At 43.0% G+C, this 15,801-nt stretch overlaps 1 protein-coding gene across 8 annotated transcripts in view; it reads left to right on the forward strand.

Annotated features, from left to right (window-relative positions):
- Window positions 1-9,511: 9,511 nt before the first annotated feature.
- Window positions 9,512-15,801, forward strand: part of STXBP5 (syntaxin binding protein 5) — a 103,517-nt gene continuing 97,227 nt past the window's right edge. For 4 of the 8 annotated variants that reach the window (XM_041469760.1, XM_041469762.1, XM_041469758.1 and 1 more), the window contains exons 1-2: window positions 9,810-10,400; window positions 12,208-12,305. In XM_041469760.1, coding sequence (XP_041325694.1) covers window positions 10,248-10,400; window positions 12,208-12,305 — 251 coding nt within the window. In that variant the 5' untranslated portion in view covers window positions 9,810-10,247. The other 4 variants (XM_041469757.1, XM_041469756.1, XM_041469755.1 and 1 more) reach the window with 4 other exon arrangements.

Raw genomic sequence — 15,801 nt, forward strand, 5'->3', positions numbered from 1 at the left:
TTAAGATAATTTTAAAAACATATGCAAAGCAAAGCAGAGTCTTGCTTTCATGTATTTATGCTCTTCTTTTAATTTGCTTAATTTTGATATTTTTCAGCATGAAAATACATGAGCATAATTTGTTCCTATTAAATTTTAGAATGTTTTACTTCTACTGGACATAAATTTCACTGCTTTAACTCTCCTATGGGTTTTGGGCAGCAAGAGTTCTATGGGGAAAATCTGTTTAAACAACATTGCTATTTATACATTTACTTACTCTATGTACATTCACAGAAGAAAAATTTCTCTCTGCTTTCACCTTAATGAGAGCTTTTCCTTTATTGTTTACATAAAGTCCTATTTCTTCACTAAATTAAATTTACAGTTTTCATGAAATATGTATTGTCACAAATATTATCATTTTCTGCTGAAGTGCAAGGCATATTTCTTTGATCATGCCTTCTCTTGTACAAAAATACAGCAGCAGACATGTGCAGCTGGCTCTCCACCTCAAAGAAAACTACCAAAGAGAAGAATTATAGTGCTCACATAATTCTCTGTAGAGACTGAAAGAAAAGTAGCTGCATATGACATATGAGAGTTACAATGCTGAATGCAGAACTCAATAGCAATAATAAGAACCTCCACAGATCATACAGGGAGATAAACTCCTTATTCCACTTAACTGTTTACTGAGCTCAAAAATACCATGCTTTCAAAAGGTGTGAGGAGCAAAGCATTATTCCTCAGCATTATGTGGACAGTTTCATGTATAGGGCAATGTTTGTTAATGCTTGTGTGTTCCATTTCAGCACAGCTGAAGTTACTTTATGATAAAACCCTAATATGATTTTTTTTTTTTTTTCTGGGAGGACACCTTTTCAATACATCTGTCAACAAATGAAAGCTCCAAAGTCACAGGCATTAAGAATCCATCTGTTAGATATATACATCACTAAATTTATGCTTAAACAGGAATAATTCTTTGAAAATACTATTCAGTGGCCTAAATTCTTGATTCTAAAAAACTGTGTTTACTGTGGGATCAGCAAGACAGACAAAAGTATTTCAAAGCACTTACTGAAAGATAGAACAGCCTCTCTTCTATGTGGTAGCTCTAAGGGATTCCTGAAATTCAGTGTGTCCAGGAGTGTCTCCAAACCTGAATGGCATATCCAGGAGGAAGACAGAAGACACAAATATATCAGCTGAAAAATGGAGAATATATCAGCAAAATATAAATGCAGAGCAAGAAAATAACTCACCGACACTTGATATAATGGTTATTTATGGGATATACCTTTATCTTCAAAAAAATTTGCTTTTGCTGGACTTCTAGACAAAAATATTCATGACCTAGAAAAATATTTCCATGGGACATAAGATTGCTCTTCAGATACGAATGCTACTCTAGATGTAGGCAAAAAAATGCCAGAGCCCTGGAGGCACTGCCAGCCCTGACTGTCCCTGCCAGCCCTCAGGGCTTCCCATGACACAGGACTCGTGTCAGCACCTGGAGTCATCAACTCCTTCCCCAGAAATGCTGCAGCGAGGCCATTCTGCAGCTTGCCATGGCCCTGCCCAGCCATGAGCCCAGGTCCCAGCCCAGCCTTGATACATTCCCACGGAGGTTCCCCATGGTGCCTGGTTTTGGGCTGCCCTGGGGCCTCATGGCTGCCTTGCCTAGCTGGTGGATGTCTCACATCTTGGCTTCCAGGCTGTGCCAAGGGACTCCCACAAGCAGCCACCAATGAACCACAGAGTCACCAGCCCTCACACAGTGCCCTGATTACGTGTTAAACCATTTTCACAATGAAACCTTCATGGGCCAGAGTTAGTGAAGTTCAGAATTTATTATCACTTAAGAACATTGGGCTGGAAGGGAATTCAAAGATCATGTAGTTCCAATCACTTTGTCACGGACAGACACCTTCCACTAGACCACGTTACGCGAAGCCCTGACCATCTTGGCCTTGGATACTTTCAGGGATGGGGAATAGAGAGGGATATTAGTTAGGCTGGAGTGTTTTTCAAAAGCTTAGCTACCATTTTTGCCTTAAAATGTTCAGAAAGTAAGGGTGGGCCACTCAGGCTCCACCAGGAGAAGGTGTCCTGAGGAGAAGGACTGAGGGAGTGGGGCAGAGCCATGGAGAGGGAAAACGGATCTCCACTCCCTAGCTGGGAGGCAGAGCTGTAGCTAACCTCAGGCTGTGCCAGCAGCCTCTGTGATTCCTCCAGACATACCTCAACATTGTTCCAGGGAAGTTACTTGCTCTCCGTGTAAGGGGAGAGATGCAAATCTAATGCAAATTAAACGGCTCCTACTGCAGACTGTAATTTAGGCGCAGCTGCACGCAGCAGTACAGGCTGTACCACAGACTTGCACAGCTAAACCAGCACCGCTCGCCTTGTGTGTGTATCTCAGTTTCCAGTTGCTAAAATTAAGGCAATCGTTTTTTTCCCATTAACCTGTCAGTCTTGCCTAAGGAGGGGGGGCCTCTGTGCCAAGTATTTCTCCCACTCTGACTCAGGAAACATCTTCTCAAACTGAGCGTCTACATGGAAATGGACTATAAAATAAAGGTATAATTCATAAATGTTGGCTATTCCTAATTGAACCAGTCTGACTGGAGTGCTACAGCAGAAGAGATGCTGACTCACAGGGAGATTTGAAGGAGCAGATATTAATGACTTCTTACACACCTTGCCTGAAGTAAAGCTGAAAACTGTGATAATACATCAAGTTGCTCGACCCAATCTCAGCAATAGGTCTGAAATTTGGTCATGACAATGCCATGCACTATGGAGCTTGCTGAGCTGATCTAGTTAAAGCTTACAATTTTCTCTAGACTTGAATTCCCTCAGCTACTTCATGTCAAAATTCAATTGCCTCAATTAGGACTTCAAAAAGTCTTAGGCTAAGTCAGCAGTTTGATCTAAAACCAACTCAAGAAGCTCACTGATTAGTAGCATCCTGGGACAGACCCTAAAAAAAATTAAAGAATGGGAGAAATGGGAATTGTCAGGATCACTGACTTTAATAAATTAAAATCCATCCTGCATACTCAAGGCTTCTCCTACCCATTTGCCTTGTTACCTGTTTACTTTCTCTGAAACAACTATTTACATTGTTAATTTCAGATTATTATGTTGTTCTTAAATTGGAGCACCCCAGCATTTTCTTTGAAATGTCTCAGCTGTCCTTGCATTTCATCTCCTGTCTCACCAGTTAGGAGGGAGGGGGCAAGATGCAGGAAGAGGCAGATGAAGTTAAGATCATGCTAGAATGTACGTTAGAGTGCTCATGCGTTTGTGGTGAATGTTTTAATTGTCTTGATGTCTGAAATTTTCTCACAGGATGGAGAAAATTTAATAAAATTAAAATTTAAATATGTATCTGGTGTTATTATACTGATATGGTAACATGGATAAAAATAACTGTATTAAAAGAATGAAAGCCTAAAATTAAATGAAGCATCGATGCATTTTGGATCTTCTAGCTTCAGCATCTTTAAAAGGATTGTCCACTTGCTTGAGTGCTTAGCCTTGAGGTTTATGTAATTCACCACTTTCAATTTAAAGCAAGAAGAGAAAATACCAGTGAAATAGTAGCCATTTTTAACAAAGGCCTAATGTTTCTGTAGTCTGAGTACTTGTCTAATTTGTTAAACTACTGTACAACAGACCTTCCAACTAATGCATTGCAATTATAATGACAGTACAAAAAAGAGGGGTTTTTTCCTTGTGTTTGACAATCAGTTTAAATGATTTGCTGATGAAAGACCCTGTCTGAAATGCTATACTTCACACAAAGTACTGTATTTGAAAGACATTGCATCACTATAATTCTGTTTTCAGAATGGATAAATTTGTTTTGTCCATCATATTTTAGCTTTAAGTCATTTAGTACAAAATGAACCTTCCTCACTTGACAGACACTCATACTCCATCTTAATTTGGCTACTTTATAAAGCTTTTGTTGATTTCACTTCTAATACTTGCTTTCTTTTAATGGAGACAGATTATAATTCATATTTACTTCACACAGGACAAAAAGTAGCACTGTAATAAGAAGCATTTGTAATATACTTGACTGAAAACTATAAAATGTGTATGATAAATCCATATGAAACAATATTCATTATTCAGTAAAGAATTGGCCCATATTTTTCCAGATGGATAATAGCCTTAAGCTATTAAAAACCTGTTCTGACTAGCATTGTATGTCTGAGGTTTTAATACTGACTTAGGCCTGCTATTAATGTAAAACCTAGAAAATAGAAATGCAGCACATGGAATGTGAAATTGTAATTTTATTTTGTAATAAAGCAAAAAAACCACCCAGATGTTAAAGAATCTCCATCTCGGGAGGCATGCCAAAATTAGACATGACTGTAAGCAACATGCTCTGACTTTGAGGTTGCATCCAATTTATGACTTGAGTAGACCAGTGGACCAGATGATCACCAGAGATCCCTTCTCGCCTCAGTTATTCTGTGCTTACATGACTCTGCATTAATATGTCTCAAATATCCATCACAATAGATGAAATTACAGAAGTAATATGATAGAAGGCAAATAATGATGCAATTTATGTCCTGGTAATGAGCATGTCATTCTGTCAGTGGAGTAAACCATGTCTTCTCGTGATGTAACTTAATCCTAGAGGTACTGTTAAGGAGGTGCCTGGATTGAATTGAAGGAAATATCAGGTTAATTGTATGTTGAAGTGATTGATAAATCATGTAAAAATTAGAAATTCTTCACTATCATTATTTGTAATTTTGCTTTGGCATCTAAAGACCTATAACACATTAAGCAAACCTGAATGCTGAATACATGCATTACCTGCTCCTCCTGTAAATCTTGACTATCCACTAACAATACCTGAGTAATGATTTTCCTAAAAACAGAGACTGAAACCCCTTCAGTTTGAGATAAATATTATGAAATCAACTCATACACAAAAAAGTATCCATAAAAACTATAATTTGTAAGGAATGGAATAAATTGACAAAGGATAAGATCTGAAGTATAACAGATGTGAATTTTACAAGCCTCAGTACAACACTGCACTTCAATATTAAGTAACATAGATATTTTAATTAGATGCAGTAAATTTTAGTGCACAGTTTAACAGCTGACACTGCCTTAGTCTGGTTCATCATGGCAGTGGTAGGACAAAGGTGCAAAGAAGCATGTGAGATACTGATGAGAACGTTGCACAACCTGCTTCTCATGTTTCATCGTGCAGTGCTGCTGTCATTCCTCTTTTGCCTTATGTACTCTCCTTTCCTCATGCATCACAGCTGTTCACTGTGTCACTGGTAGTGACCAGCAGTCAGAGACCCACACTGCACATCTGCCAACAATTCCTTGAACTCTTCCAAGACATCCATGCCTTTCTTCTGCTACGCTATAGCTTTGCACAACAGCTACATGGGCACTTGTATATTATTTGCTATGCTGGTTGTGTAGATCAGTGCTGCAGAGCCCTGCCAATTCAGATTTCAACAAGCACTGTGTGCACCTGTCATTCTTTTGCTGACCCAAGCTGAATGTGCAGGAATGTTGTTGCAGACTCTGCAGCAGCAGGTCTCTCTCTGTCAAGAATGTCCATACAGCCTGATGGCATCCTTATATAAGTGCTAGTCATGCTGTTCCATAGGTCTTATTGTGGATGCCCCATGATCTGTGTGCCTGCCAAAGACCACACAGACTTCCAGATGCAGAAACTCATCATATCAGTGTAGGCATGGTCCATCAGGGAGTTTCTGAAATGGGTGAATTTACAAAGAGTAGACAGTTCACCTCCAGCTGTGGTTCTGGCGAGCACTAGCATAGCTTTTTTTCTTGGAGCTGACCAGCTAATTGACCAGCAAATTGACCAGCTAGTGCTCAGCTAATAAGCCATTGTTTGTGGCTTATTAAAACCAAGCTGCAGAAAAATCAAAAAACTCACCTGCAGCTGGAAGTCCTTCTTAGGATTCATCACCGGTGCAGATTATTGTGGGAAAAAAATCACAGATGTTTGTTTGGCAACAGCTCTAAGTCTAGAAAGCTTGAGCAGTTTCCCAGCAGGCAGGCAAAATTCCAAAACTTACTTGGAGCTGTGGTTACACTGTCCTGTCCAATACATTTGAGTAGAACAACCTGAATAAGATTAGTCCAGAAATGCTTCCAAGTTTCTTTCTATTTAAGGCGAGGAAATCTTTGGCTAGGGCTCAGTCAATCCTGACTGCAGTGACTAAGCACCTTAAGAAGTTCTCAGGAAAGCTAAGTGTACTTCTTAGACTTCAAAGTCTGGATTGACTGACTTTCAAAAGCTTTAGTGCTGTTAGAGGCCAAGCAGGGATCTTGAGGTCACTTCTGATGATCCTTTTCTCATATATGCTGAGTATTGAATAATTACAAAAAAAAAAAAATTGCAGGGTGTGCAAATCCCTGCAGCCTTCTCTGGACACAACCAGTAACACTTTTGGGGCTCACATACAAACTAATGACAAACACCATATGTGGACCTTTCAGTTCATTACCTACCTGCTGCTCTTGATTATTCCAACAAATTTTAGAATACACTATAACTGAGTGGGCTTTTACTCATTGTGGCTCAAGCGAGACTACCATCACTCCCTTCTTCTTCAGGGTAACACTGGTGATATATCACCCCACAAATAAAAAAACAACCAACCTCCCAAAAACCAAGAAGGCTCATAAGCACAGTGATAACTGCACCCTACAGTCATCTGTGAAGTTATTGGGAACACCTTGAGGTAAAAGACCCAACAAGTCTGACCTGCACTAACTAATGGTCTGTGGGCACTGATACATAGAACACTTCATGCCCCGTTGTCTCAGATACCTATTAGGAACAGTGGCTATTTATGCGGTATCTGTAGAATATCAGTCAAGACATGAGCAAGTGATTCCCTCTCTCATTTTCTAGCAGCCTTAGATAACAAGATCAATAAGAAATGACAGGCAAAGAAAACGTAAGCCATGTGGATTCATTTGATGGCAGGGATTTCCACAGCACTGCTGGGGCCTAAGAAACTTGTGAACATTTAACACTGGCTCTGTCCCAGCTGGACTTTGTCATAGTGGAGTACAACATTGCACACTAGTTGGGTGTGACTGCTTCTTGTCCAGCTGTGCAAGATACTGGACTTCGGACTGTGGTATAAAACTGACAAGTGATTTCTGACATTGGAGGCCGGAAGGTCTGAGTGGGCAGCATGAAGGAGGTTAAACAGAATGGTCTTGTTTGTAAAACAGGATGTGGTTATTGTGTAAGTGCTGGAGGGCCCAAAGAAGCTCTCAAATACAGTAGCTAAATTCTGAGAGATAAAGAGGATATTTACTGAACTATAGTACTAAAAAGCCTTTTACTGTTCCAGCTGATGTCCCAGTGAACCCAACAAACTTTTTCACTAATTTGCTGTAGAAAATTTTTGAAACATTTTTACAGGATGAGCTGAAGTCCCAGAGAACATTGATTCCTTGAATGGTATTAACCTGAAAGCATGAGGGAGAGGAACTAGTGTTGGTCCAACCAAGTGTATATTGTATCACTTGCCTCAATGTTTGCATGTATCAATACAAGGTTGCAATAATGAATGAAGTGTTCCTCTTAGGTGCTAATGTAAACTGAAAATCAAATCCAATCTTTCCTCTAAAAATGTACAGTCCAAATAAAGAATGCATTCATAGACCAAGCATACAGAAAGTAATAAAAAGAAAGAGACTGCAGTATGCAAAAAGAGAGCTTTTAATGTCCTTTTAATTCATCACCCAGTTTTGAGGGGGTTGTTGCTGTGATTAATATTCCTATAAAAAAAGTCAGGTTAGTTTTACTATCAAAGTTGTATCTAGGAGTATTTGCAGAGCCTGGCCTAAAACATACTGAACAGGAGGACTCAAAGGGACTATAACTTATGTTCTTAAAGTTATACGCGTACCTGTCTTTACCTGTAGCAGCTTATGTCTGCCATTCAAACATGGCCAAGTTCTACCAGCTTCCTTCCCAGTTCAGTGCATTTTAATAAGCATGTGGAAATAGATGGGAAAATAGACATTAATTCTGTAACTTATACACAGTTAGCTAAAATATGTTACAGATAATTAAAGACATGCTGAAACTGCACATATTCATCTCTTAAAATTGATTTTCACATCAGATATTTACTGAACCTTATTTAAGTTTACTTATTTCTTTTTCCTAGGACTTTTGTCATCTTTGGAAGCATTCTTTCACATTTTACCAAGATGATTTCAGGAAACATCCAACATTTCTGTCCTAGTAATGCAAGGAACAGCTCTGTAAGTTCACTTTACAAGAATATGTGGACTGTCTGGGTTTCTTTCAAATGCTTGTACATCACATAGCTGCTGGCAATACAGCTGTAAATTAACAAGAACTTACAGGTCTAAGAAGAGTTTGCGGGATTTTTACTTCTGAGGTTATGCAGATGGCTGCATCGTAGCAATTCCATTGCATTTGGATTACGCTCATCCCTCAGTGCACTACGACACTGGACACTGGGCTAACAGTGTGCCTGGCCATCAGGCTGGAAACACCACCTGAAAGGACCATTTTCCAATGTGCGAAGCCTTCTACTGCTCAGGCATTCATGCTGAGGCTAGGAAATGTGAGCCAACATCTTGACTCACATCTCTACAAGTTTTCCCTCCAAAAGAGATTGATCAGTTAATTTTAGCTGAAAAGAAGTTCAATAACGAGTCACAAATAATTATGACCTTCATGAATAAAGAAACATGACTGAGATGGAATAATATCTATTGCCTGACCACTGACTATCCCAAACTGCAAGCTCGCAGTACAAGAAAAATAAAAGCAAATACAGAATACAGTACAACAGGGGCTATCAGAACAAAACGTTTGGCTCTGTGCCACCTGTTTAAATTGGTTTTGCAACCGTAAAAATGAATGGAAGCACCTTCGTAACCCCGGCGCTCGCCTTGCGACGGCAGAGCTGGCCGTGACTCCGCCGGTCGGTGCTGGGCAGCTCGGCCGCAGCGCCCTGTCCAGCGGCACGGCGAGCGCTCCCGGGCCGCTCGGGGTGAGTGGTACGGGGGGATCGCATCCTCCTCTGCGCTCGCCCGCAGCCCCTCTGCCGCTCCGCGCTGTCCCGGCTGCGGTGGCCGCCGCCGCCGCCCGCACCAGCCCCGCCGCCCGGGACGAGGCGCAGCCGCGGGGACCTGCCGCGGGAAGCCACGCGCGGGGCCCGGCTCCGCCGCAGCCATCGAGCGCCTCCAGCGCAGCGCTGACGGCGCTGCCCGCGGCGGCCTCTGGTCGCCACCACCTGTTACCTGCCGCCGCCTCCGCCCTGCCGGAGCACGGCGCTCGGGCCCGGCCGCCCCGCCGCGCTCCGCACGCCGCCCCGGCCCCCGCATGAGCGGCCGCCCCGCCGCTACCGGGCCGGGCGCCGCGGTATCGCCGCCGCCGCTCCTCCTCCCCGGGGCGCTGCGCTCAGCGTTGTCAGGCAAGGGGGAGCGACCGAGAGGCGGGGGAGGCTCCCTCCGCGGCAGGAGGTGGAGGAGGAGGCGGAGGAGGAGGATGGTTGTGGGGGCGGGCGGCGGCAGGCACTGGCAGCAGCCGGGAGAAGCCCCGCTGGTGACTGGCTGGCGGCACACGCAGCTCTGAGGAGGAGGCGGAGGGTGCTGAGCCCAGCCGAGCCGCGGGGCGGGCGGCTGCTGCTGCTGCCGCCGCGGGGGGAGAGGCTGCGGTGGCGGGAGGGGACCGGCACACGCGCGCACGCACGCGGACGGGTGACAGCGGCGGCCGCCGCGATGTGAGGGGGCTGTGCGGGGGGCGCGGAGGCTCCGCGGGGAGGAGAGGCGAGGCGAGGCAGCCCGCACAGCCCCGGCGGCGGGAGGGGCGGCCGGGGCGGGGCCGGCTGGGCCCGGGGCGAGCCGCGTTCCCCGGCGGGCAGGGCGCGGGGCCGCGGGCGGCGAGCGTGGGACCGGCGGTGGCGGCGCTCGGTGGGCTGACCGACTCCTGTTTGCTTGGCTCCAGTCTCCGTCTCCGAGCCCGCGGGCCCCGATGAGGAGCGCCCCTGCACTGCCGGACTGACGCCTCGCCGCCCTCCCCGCGGACGAGGAGGAGCGCGGCGCCCCCGAGCGCGGCCGCCCCTGCACCGCCCTCCCCGGCGGGGGCTCGTCTGCCGCCTGCGGGGCGGGCGGCGCGGCGGTGACTGCGCGGCGGCGGCGAGGCCGGGGGAGCGGGAGCGCCGCCGCCGAGGACCATGAGGAAATTTAACATCAGGAAGGTGCTGGACGGCCTGACGGCGGTCTCTGCCGTCGCCTCGGCGTCGTCCGCCGCGCAGCAGCAGCAGGCGGGGAACCGGGAGACCGAAATCCAGGAGACGCTCCAGTCCGAGCACTTCCAGCTCTGCAAGGTGAATGAATGCTGCAGCCCCGAGCCGGCTGGGCGGCCGGGGAAGGGGGCGCGCCGCCGCGATGGGCGCTGCGGGCTTTGCTCCTCCGTACCGACCTCGCCGAGCCTGCCCGCCGCTCCTGTTTACTTGTTTGCATTGGTTATTTCGGGGGCGAATGCGGGAAGAAAGCGGTGGGTGTAGCTGTACAGGTCTTGCTGGATTTCTTTAGTCATCTTTCTTGGAGAGTTTCGGGGTTTGTCGTCTAGGCTCTTTCATGCGGGTAATCCTGACAGTGTTCACTAAGGCTTCGTAGAAAGAGTTGGATGGATGGGGGAAGGAGTGATACTTAGCAGTAGTGCAGCTCTGATTATCGCGGGGTTTGAGTAGAAGCCTCTGCTAATGGGCCCGAAGGACAGGAAATCTGTCCCTCTGCATTATTTGGAAATCATTTATCCTGCTCCTTTATGCCTGAAAAAGGCTTTCAGTGTTTGTGGTCGTTTCACTGCAGTGTGTTGCCAAGTTGGTGATGCTGCTATTGCAAATCCTATCTGGAGACGAAGTTCCCGTTTATTTATTTCCTTGTGTGTGATATGATAGTGCAGTTTGTGCACTGCATACTTCAGAAAATGATGCAGTGAATTAACCACCAGCTGTATCAAGAGGAGTAAAAGCTGATTGGAATATCAATTTCATTTTTATCTTTGCAGTGCACTCATGGCCTGACATGGATGAGCTTGCTTGTGGACTCTCCTCAGTTTTTTTGTGTATTGCAGGCATTTCTGCTGCTTTCAGGAGTTGGTAATGAAGGATGTGGAGAAGAGCAGAGCTGTTGCCAGTTAGACTTTATTCAGTTGTGAAATACAGAGAGTTGTGGGATATGCCTGCAACTTCAGTGAAGTACAAGGAGTATATCAGAAGCTTGCTGTGCGTTTATGAGGTCATGAAATAGCTCTGCTTTAAACGAAAGCCTTAGAAATGGAAAAGCTGGCATTTTTGTGGCTTAGGATGTGCGCATTTAGAATGGAAGTAAGAGTAGGTGACACTTGTATTATGTTCTCAGTTCTGATTAATTGCAGCCTGAGAAGTTTAATGGAGTCATTGCTTGGTCAATTACCAAATTAGTCTTGACTAACCAAAAAAGCTAAATGTGCCAATAGCTCCATATTAACAAAGAATCCCATGGTTGAGGGGGTTTGCCTTTATTCAATGAGGTATTTTTTGGTTTGGTCAGTTCTGGTGCTGCCTGTTCTATTTCAGGGAAGTAGAGGATGAGAGATTGATTCTGTCAAGCTCAAGTTGCTATTTTTTTTTTTTTTTCTTTACCAAGCTGAGAGGGGTTGCACTGTCATGTTGGTCTGTTGGATTGAAATTGAAGTGATTCTCAAAAAAGCAAGTCTAGTAGTTTATAATAGTTCTGATGATAAGTCTGGCTTTGTTGCCAAACTTGCTAGGAACATCTCAGATTTTAATAGTTTAGTGTCTTTGTTAGAGCTGAAAATAAGATTACTCAGGGAATGAGGTAGATGAAAAAATGAAATGCTGAATTGATACAGTCTTTATACAGAAGAAATGTAAGATTCAAATTAAGTTTCAGAAAATCTGACTGTCTCTTGATGCTCAAAGATGAATGAGTAATTATGACTAAAAAATCTTTTGTAACTGATCTGTGTAAGGCAGGTGATTTTCTCAGTCTGTGATTAAATTGCTTTGTACTTCCTTTATAAATTGTGATTAACATTGAATCCTGTTCTCTAACATACAGTCTTGGTTCTGTTTATTTTTGGTGTCCTGCTTGATCCATTGTAACTGCGCTGCTCTGACTTGTTAGACTGTACGCCACGGTTTCCCCTATCAACCTTCAGCCTTGGCATTTGATCCGGTTCAGAAAATACTGGCCATTGGGACTCAGACTGGAGCGCTAAGGCTGTATCCTTTTGTGTTCTGAAGTGGATTTAGTGCACCTCACACAGGTGATGTCTTGATTCAGCTGCTGGAACCATTCAGAAGTCTGGTGGGAACCAGGTATGCAGGAGGGGAGTAAAACAGCAAGCTCTCTCTGCTGTTGGTGGGTGGCTTGGTTGTTCTGCTTGTTCTTTGTGTCATTTTAAGTTGTGTAAATGATGTGAGGTATGGCTGCTCAGTTGCCATTATCTCAAGGTAATAGATAAATTTTGTAGAGGGTTACTAGTGTGCTGACAATTTACAGCAGCTGACTGCAAATCTAAAGAGAGACGTGGGCTGAGCTGTGTTTTGTTGTTCTGCTCTATCCTCTGGGGCTGAAACATTCTGTGCTTCTTGGTGAGGTGATGTTTGTTTGGTTGGCTTTTTTTTTTCTAGGGTTTTTAGTTGGGCTTTTTTTGGGTGATGGGCTTGTTCTTAAGATAAACTTCGTAATGCTCTAGTGACCTGCTACTACTTCTGTGTTGCCAAATGAGGGTTTCAAGTGGGGGTAGTAAAAGGTACAGGGATTGTATCTTGCTAAAAGCTTCCAAGTGACAGAGAGAAGCGGAATGAATTTGTGAAGTAAAGCACTAGTAACCCGGCTTCTTTTTGTTCACTAAAAAGTGAACTACCCATATGTTTATAGCCATATGGTACCACAGCCATATGCTACTATCCAAGCCATGTAACAACATATGTGTTTAAACTTTTATTTTTAAAAGAAGGTGTCCTGTAAAGTCTTTAATCCACACTGCTTTGTCAGAACCTTTACTTGTCAGCATAAGAGAATGAATGGAATTCTTTGTTGTCCTGAAATTGACTGAATTCTAAACATTACGGGGAAGGCTTAGGCCATCTTGCTAGAGAAATTGACTTAATCCTCTTTAAATGGTAGGTAAATCTAACAATTTCCTTTGGTGTTTATATTAGTCTCCAAGTAGCCCTTTTTTGTTTCTTTCTGGTATATCACTACCCTGCCTATAAGGTTAATTGCCATAAGAGGGTTAACTTTTAAAAGTTGAAAAACTAGATTTCTATTATGAACTCTCCAGATTTCTTAACTCAGAGCATGAGGAATAGGGGTAATAATGCAATGTTCTTAATGCCATATTTGAAACTACACTTAATTTAATAAATTTTCTTTTTTAAGAGTTTATAGAGCTGACTTAAATGAAGAGTGAGTTGTGTGTGGTTGGTGTTAATTACTCTCATATTGGTAGAATAGATGAGAAAGCAAAAGGAGACACAGAAGTTAGAACTTGGTTTGGAGGCAAAGAAGAGATTAAAAAGTACCTGTTTAGAGCTCACTCACCTGTAATTTTGGGCAACATGATGTTGCAGTTTGGTTGATGATGACTCAACAAAACCTGTTTCTGGGCACTCAACCATGGCTACACACACCTGTGAATTCTTGGAGTGTGAATTGCTTTCTAAATAATTGAGAGAGGTATTGCAAGATTGTTTGGGAAGAAAATATTACTGTGAGAAAATGACAGAAAATGTGTTCTCTAAAGGAAGGGAAGAAGTTTCATGCAGAGGTTGAAACGTTAGTGCTCCTCTAACTTGATGAAGATGAATATGCTTCTTAGTACTTTGATAGAGCTCTTGGTTCTTGGAAGAGCTGGTTAAAAGCCCTCAGCTGATAGAGTAGCCCTGTAACCAGGCAGCGCTGCAGAATCTGCATCTCCTGTGATTACCTCCTCATTGTGATGGAGGAATGCAGGCAGAAAGAATAAACTCAGATATATTCCCAATGTCAAAGCAGTCTCTTGCTTTTTGCTGGTTTGAGAAGAGTGGGTAAGAGTGAGGCTTGCAAGAAGTGTTTATTTCATTCTATTGCTCAAAGAGCCAGCCCTCAGGATGCTTTGCTCGCTAAGGTTTTTATTAATAATAAATTACATGCAAGGGTTCATTAAAGTAGGATCCACTTACTCTTTAAAGCTGCAAAAGTGTTTTTAATTGAAATGAGGTGTGGACTGGAAAGACTGAGTGTCAGTAAAGTGTTATTCATTGAAAAATCATAAAAGTGCAATGGAAGGCAGTCCTAATTTTCTTTTGTGTTCATGTTGTGAGAGTATAGAGGTCAAGGAATGATAATGTTTCTTTCATTGCCTACCAGCAAGTGGGAGGTGGGTATTAGTGTTTTCCTTGTGTCTTCAAGTATAGGCACATCTTTTTATGCTTTCTGTTTTCTGAGGAACAGGGAAACAAGTTTGGGGGTTCTTTTTGGAAAGGGTATTAAAGGTAAAATGTTCTTAAATCAAGGAGCGAGAACCTGTTTGAGATTTCATTAATATGTGAGGAAAATAATGGTACAGTCCTGGTTTGGCTTTGGACTATTTATCAGACTCTTTACAGAGTCAAATACAGTTCTCTGTATTTGATCAGCCTTCAAATTGTTTATTTTAAATTCCAAACCAGTATTGTTCAGAACAGGTTAATGTGAGGAGTTTTCTAAATCACACTCTTACCTTATTCTTCTTTACGAGGCCTCTGTAACCACTACTGGAAGAACAGAGTGACTTCTTATGCACAAGTACTACATGTTTGCAGTACTGTTAAAATTATTTGTAAAACTAGAAATGAAGCTTTTTCTGAAGAACCAAAATCTGTGGTTACAGATATACTGCCAGTTCAATGACGTTGTCTTTCTTTATCTTAATGGATAAATATACTGAACATTAACACTGTATTGAATTCTCTAAATCCACAAAGTAATTGTGAAAATGGAAGTACCTAAATTATAGGTATCTTGTTGCACTAATGGGATTAGAATTACTATTCTGTTAGTATTTTTTGCCTCCAGGCTCGAATGGGTGTAGTTGGTAACATAGTATGCCAGAGGGGCAACTTTACCATTCCATGCCCATAAGCAGCAGTTGGTTGTAGATCCTGCAGTTTTAAGAGGGAGAGAAGTCTGTCAAAATACTAGGAAGAGACTGCTTTTAGTGTAAAACTTTAAACTTATGAGTCATGAAAGTTAGTTTGGGATTATTCCCTGATTTAACTTGAGCAGTATATCCCTTGTATTAATTTTAAAAAACTTGATTAGTTACTGAGAAACATTTCTAACTCTTATTTAGCTAGGAGATTTAAAACCAAGATTTTTGGAGGTAGATGGATCCTTAATTAGAGTATTTCCCCACCCCAAAAAGAACAGTTTTAGCTATTAATAACAAAAGTTCTGTTCTGTTCTCACCTATGAACAACAGCTGGGTTACTTTATGGGGTGTAAGGAAAAGTTACAAAGTGAGTAGCTTAGCAAAGTAGAGCCACCTGATGTGGCCCTCTTCCTGACACTAGGATCTGTTAAAAACAGTTAATCTGTTGGATTTTGTTTTCTCTGTTGCAAGGGAAATTGAGGGATGAGGTAGACACAAGGGCAGAAGCACTGTGCTGAGTGACATAAAATCTCAAATGATTTGTCACAAGCACTCACCTGGACATGCTGGTCCAGCTGTTCCTCTGAGTTTGTGGTGTG

This window comes from Pyrgilauda ruficollis, unplaced genomic scaffold (assembly GCF_017590135.1).
Source record: "Pyrgilauda ruficollis isolate IOZ18807 unplaced genomic scaffold, ASM1759013v1 scaffold24, whole genome shotgun sequence".
Lineage (NCBI taxonomy): Eukaryota > Metazoa > Chordata > Aves > Passeriformes > Passeridae > Pyrgilauda > Pyrgilauda ruficollis.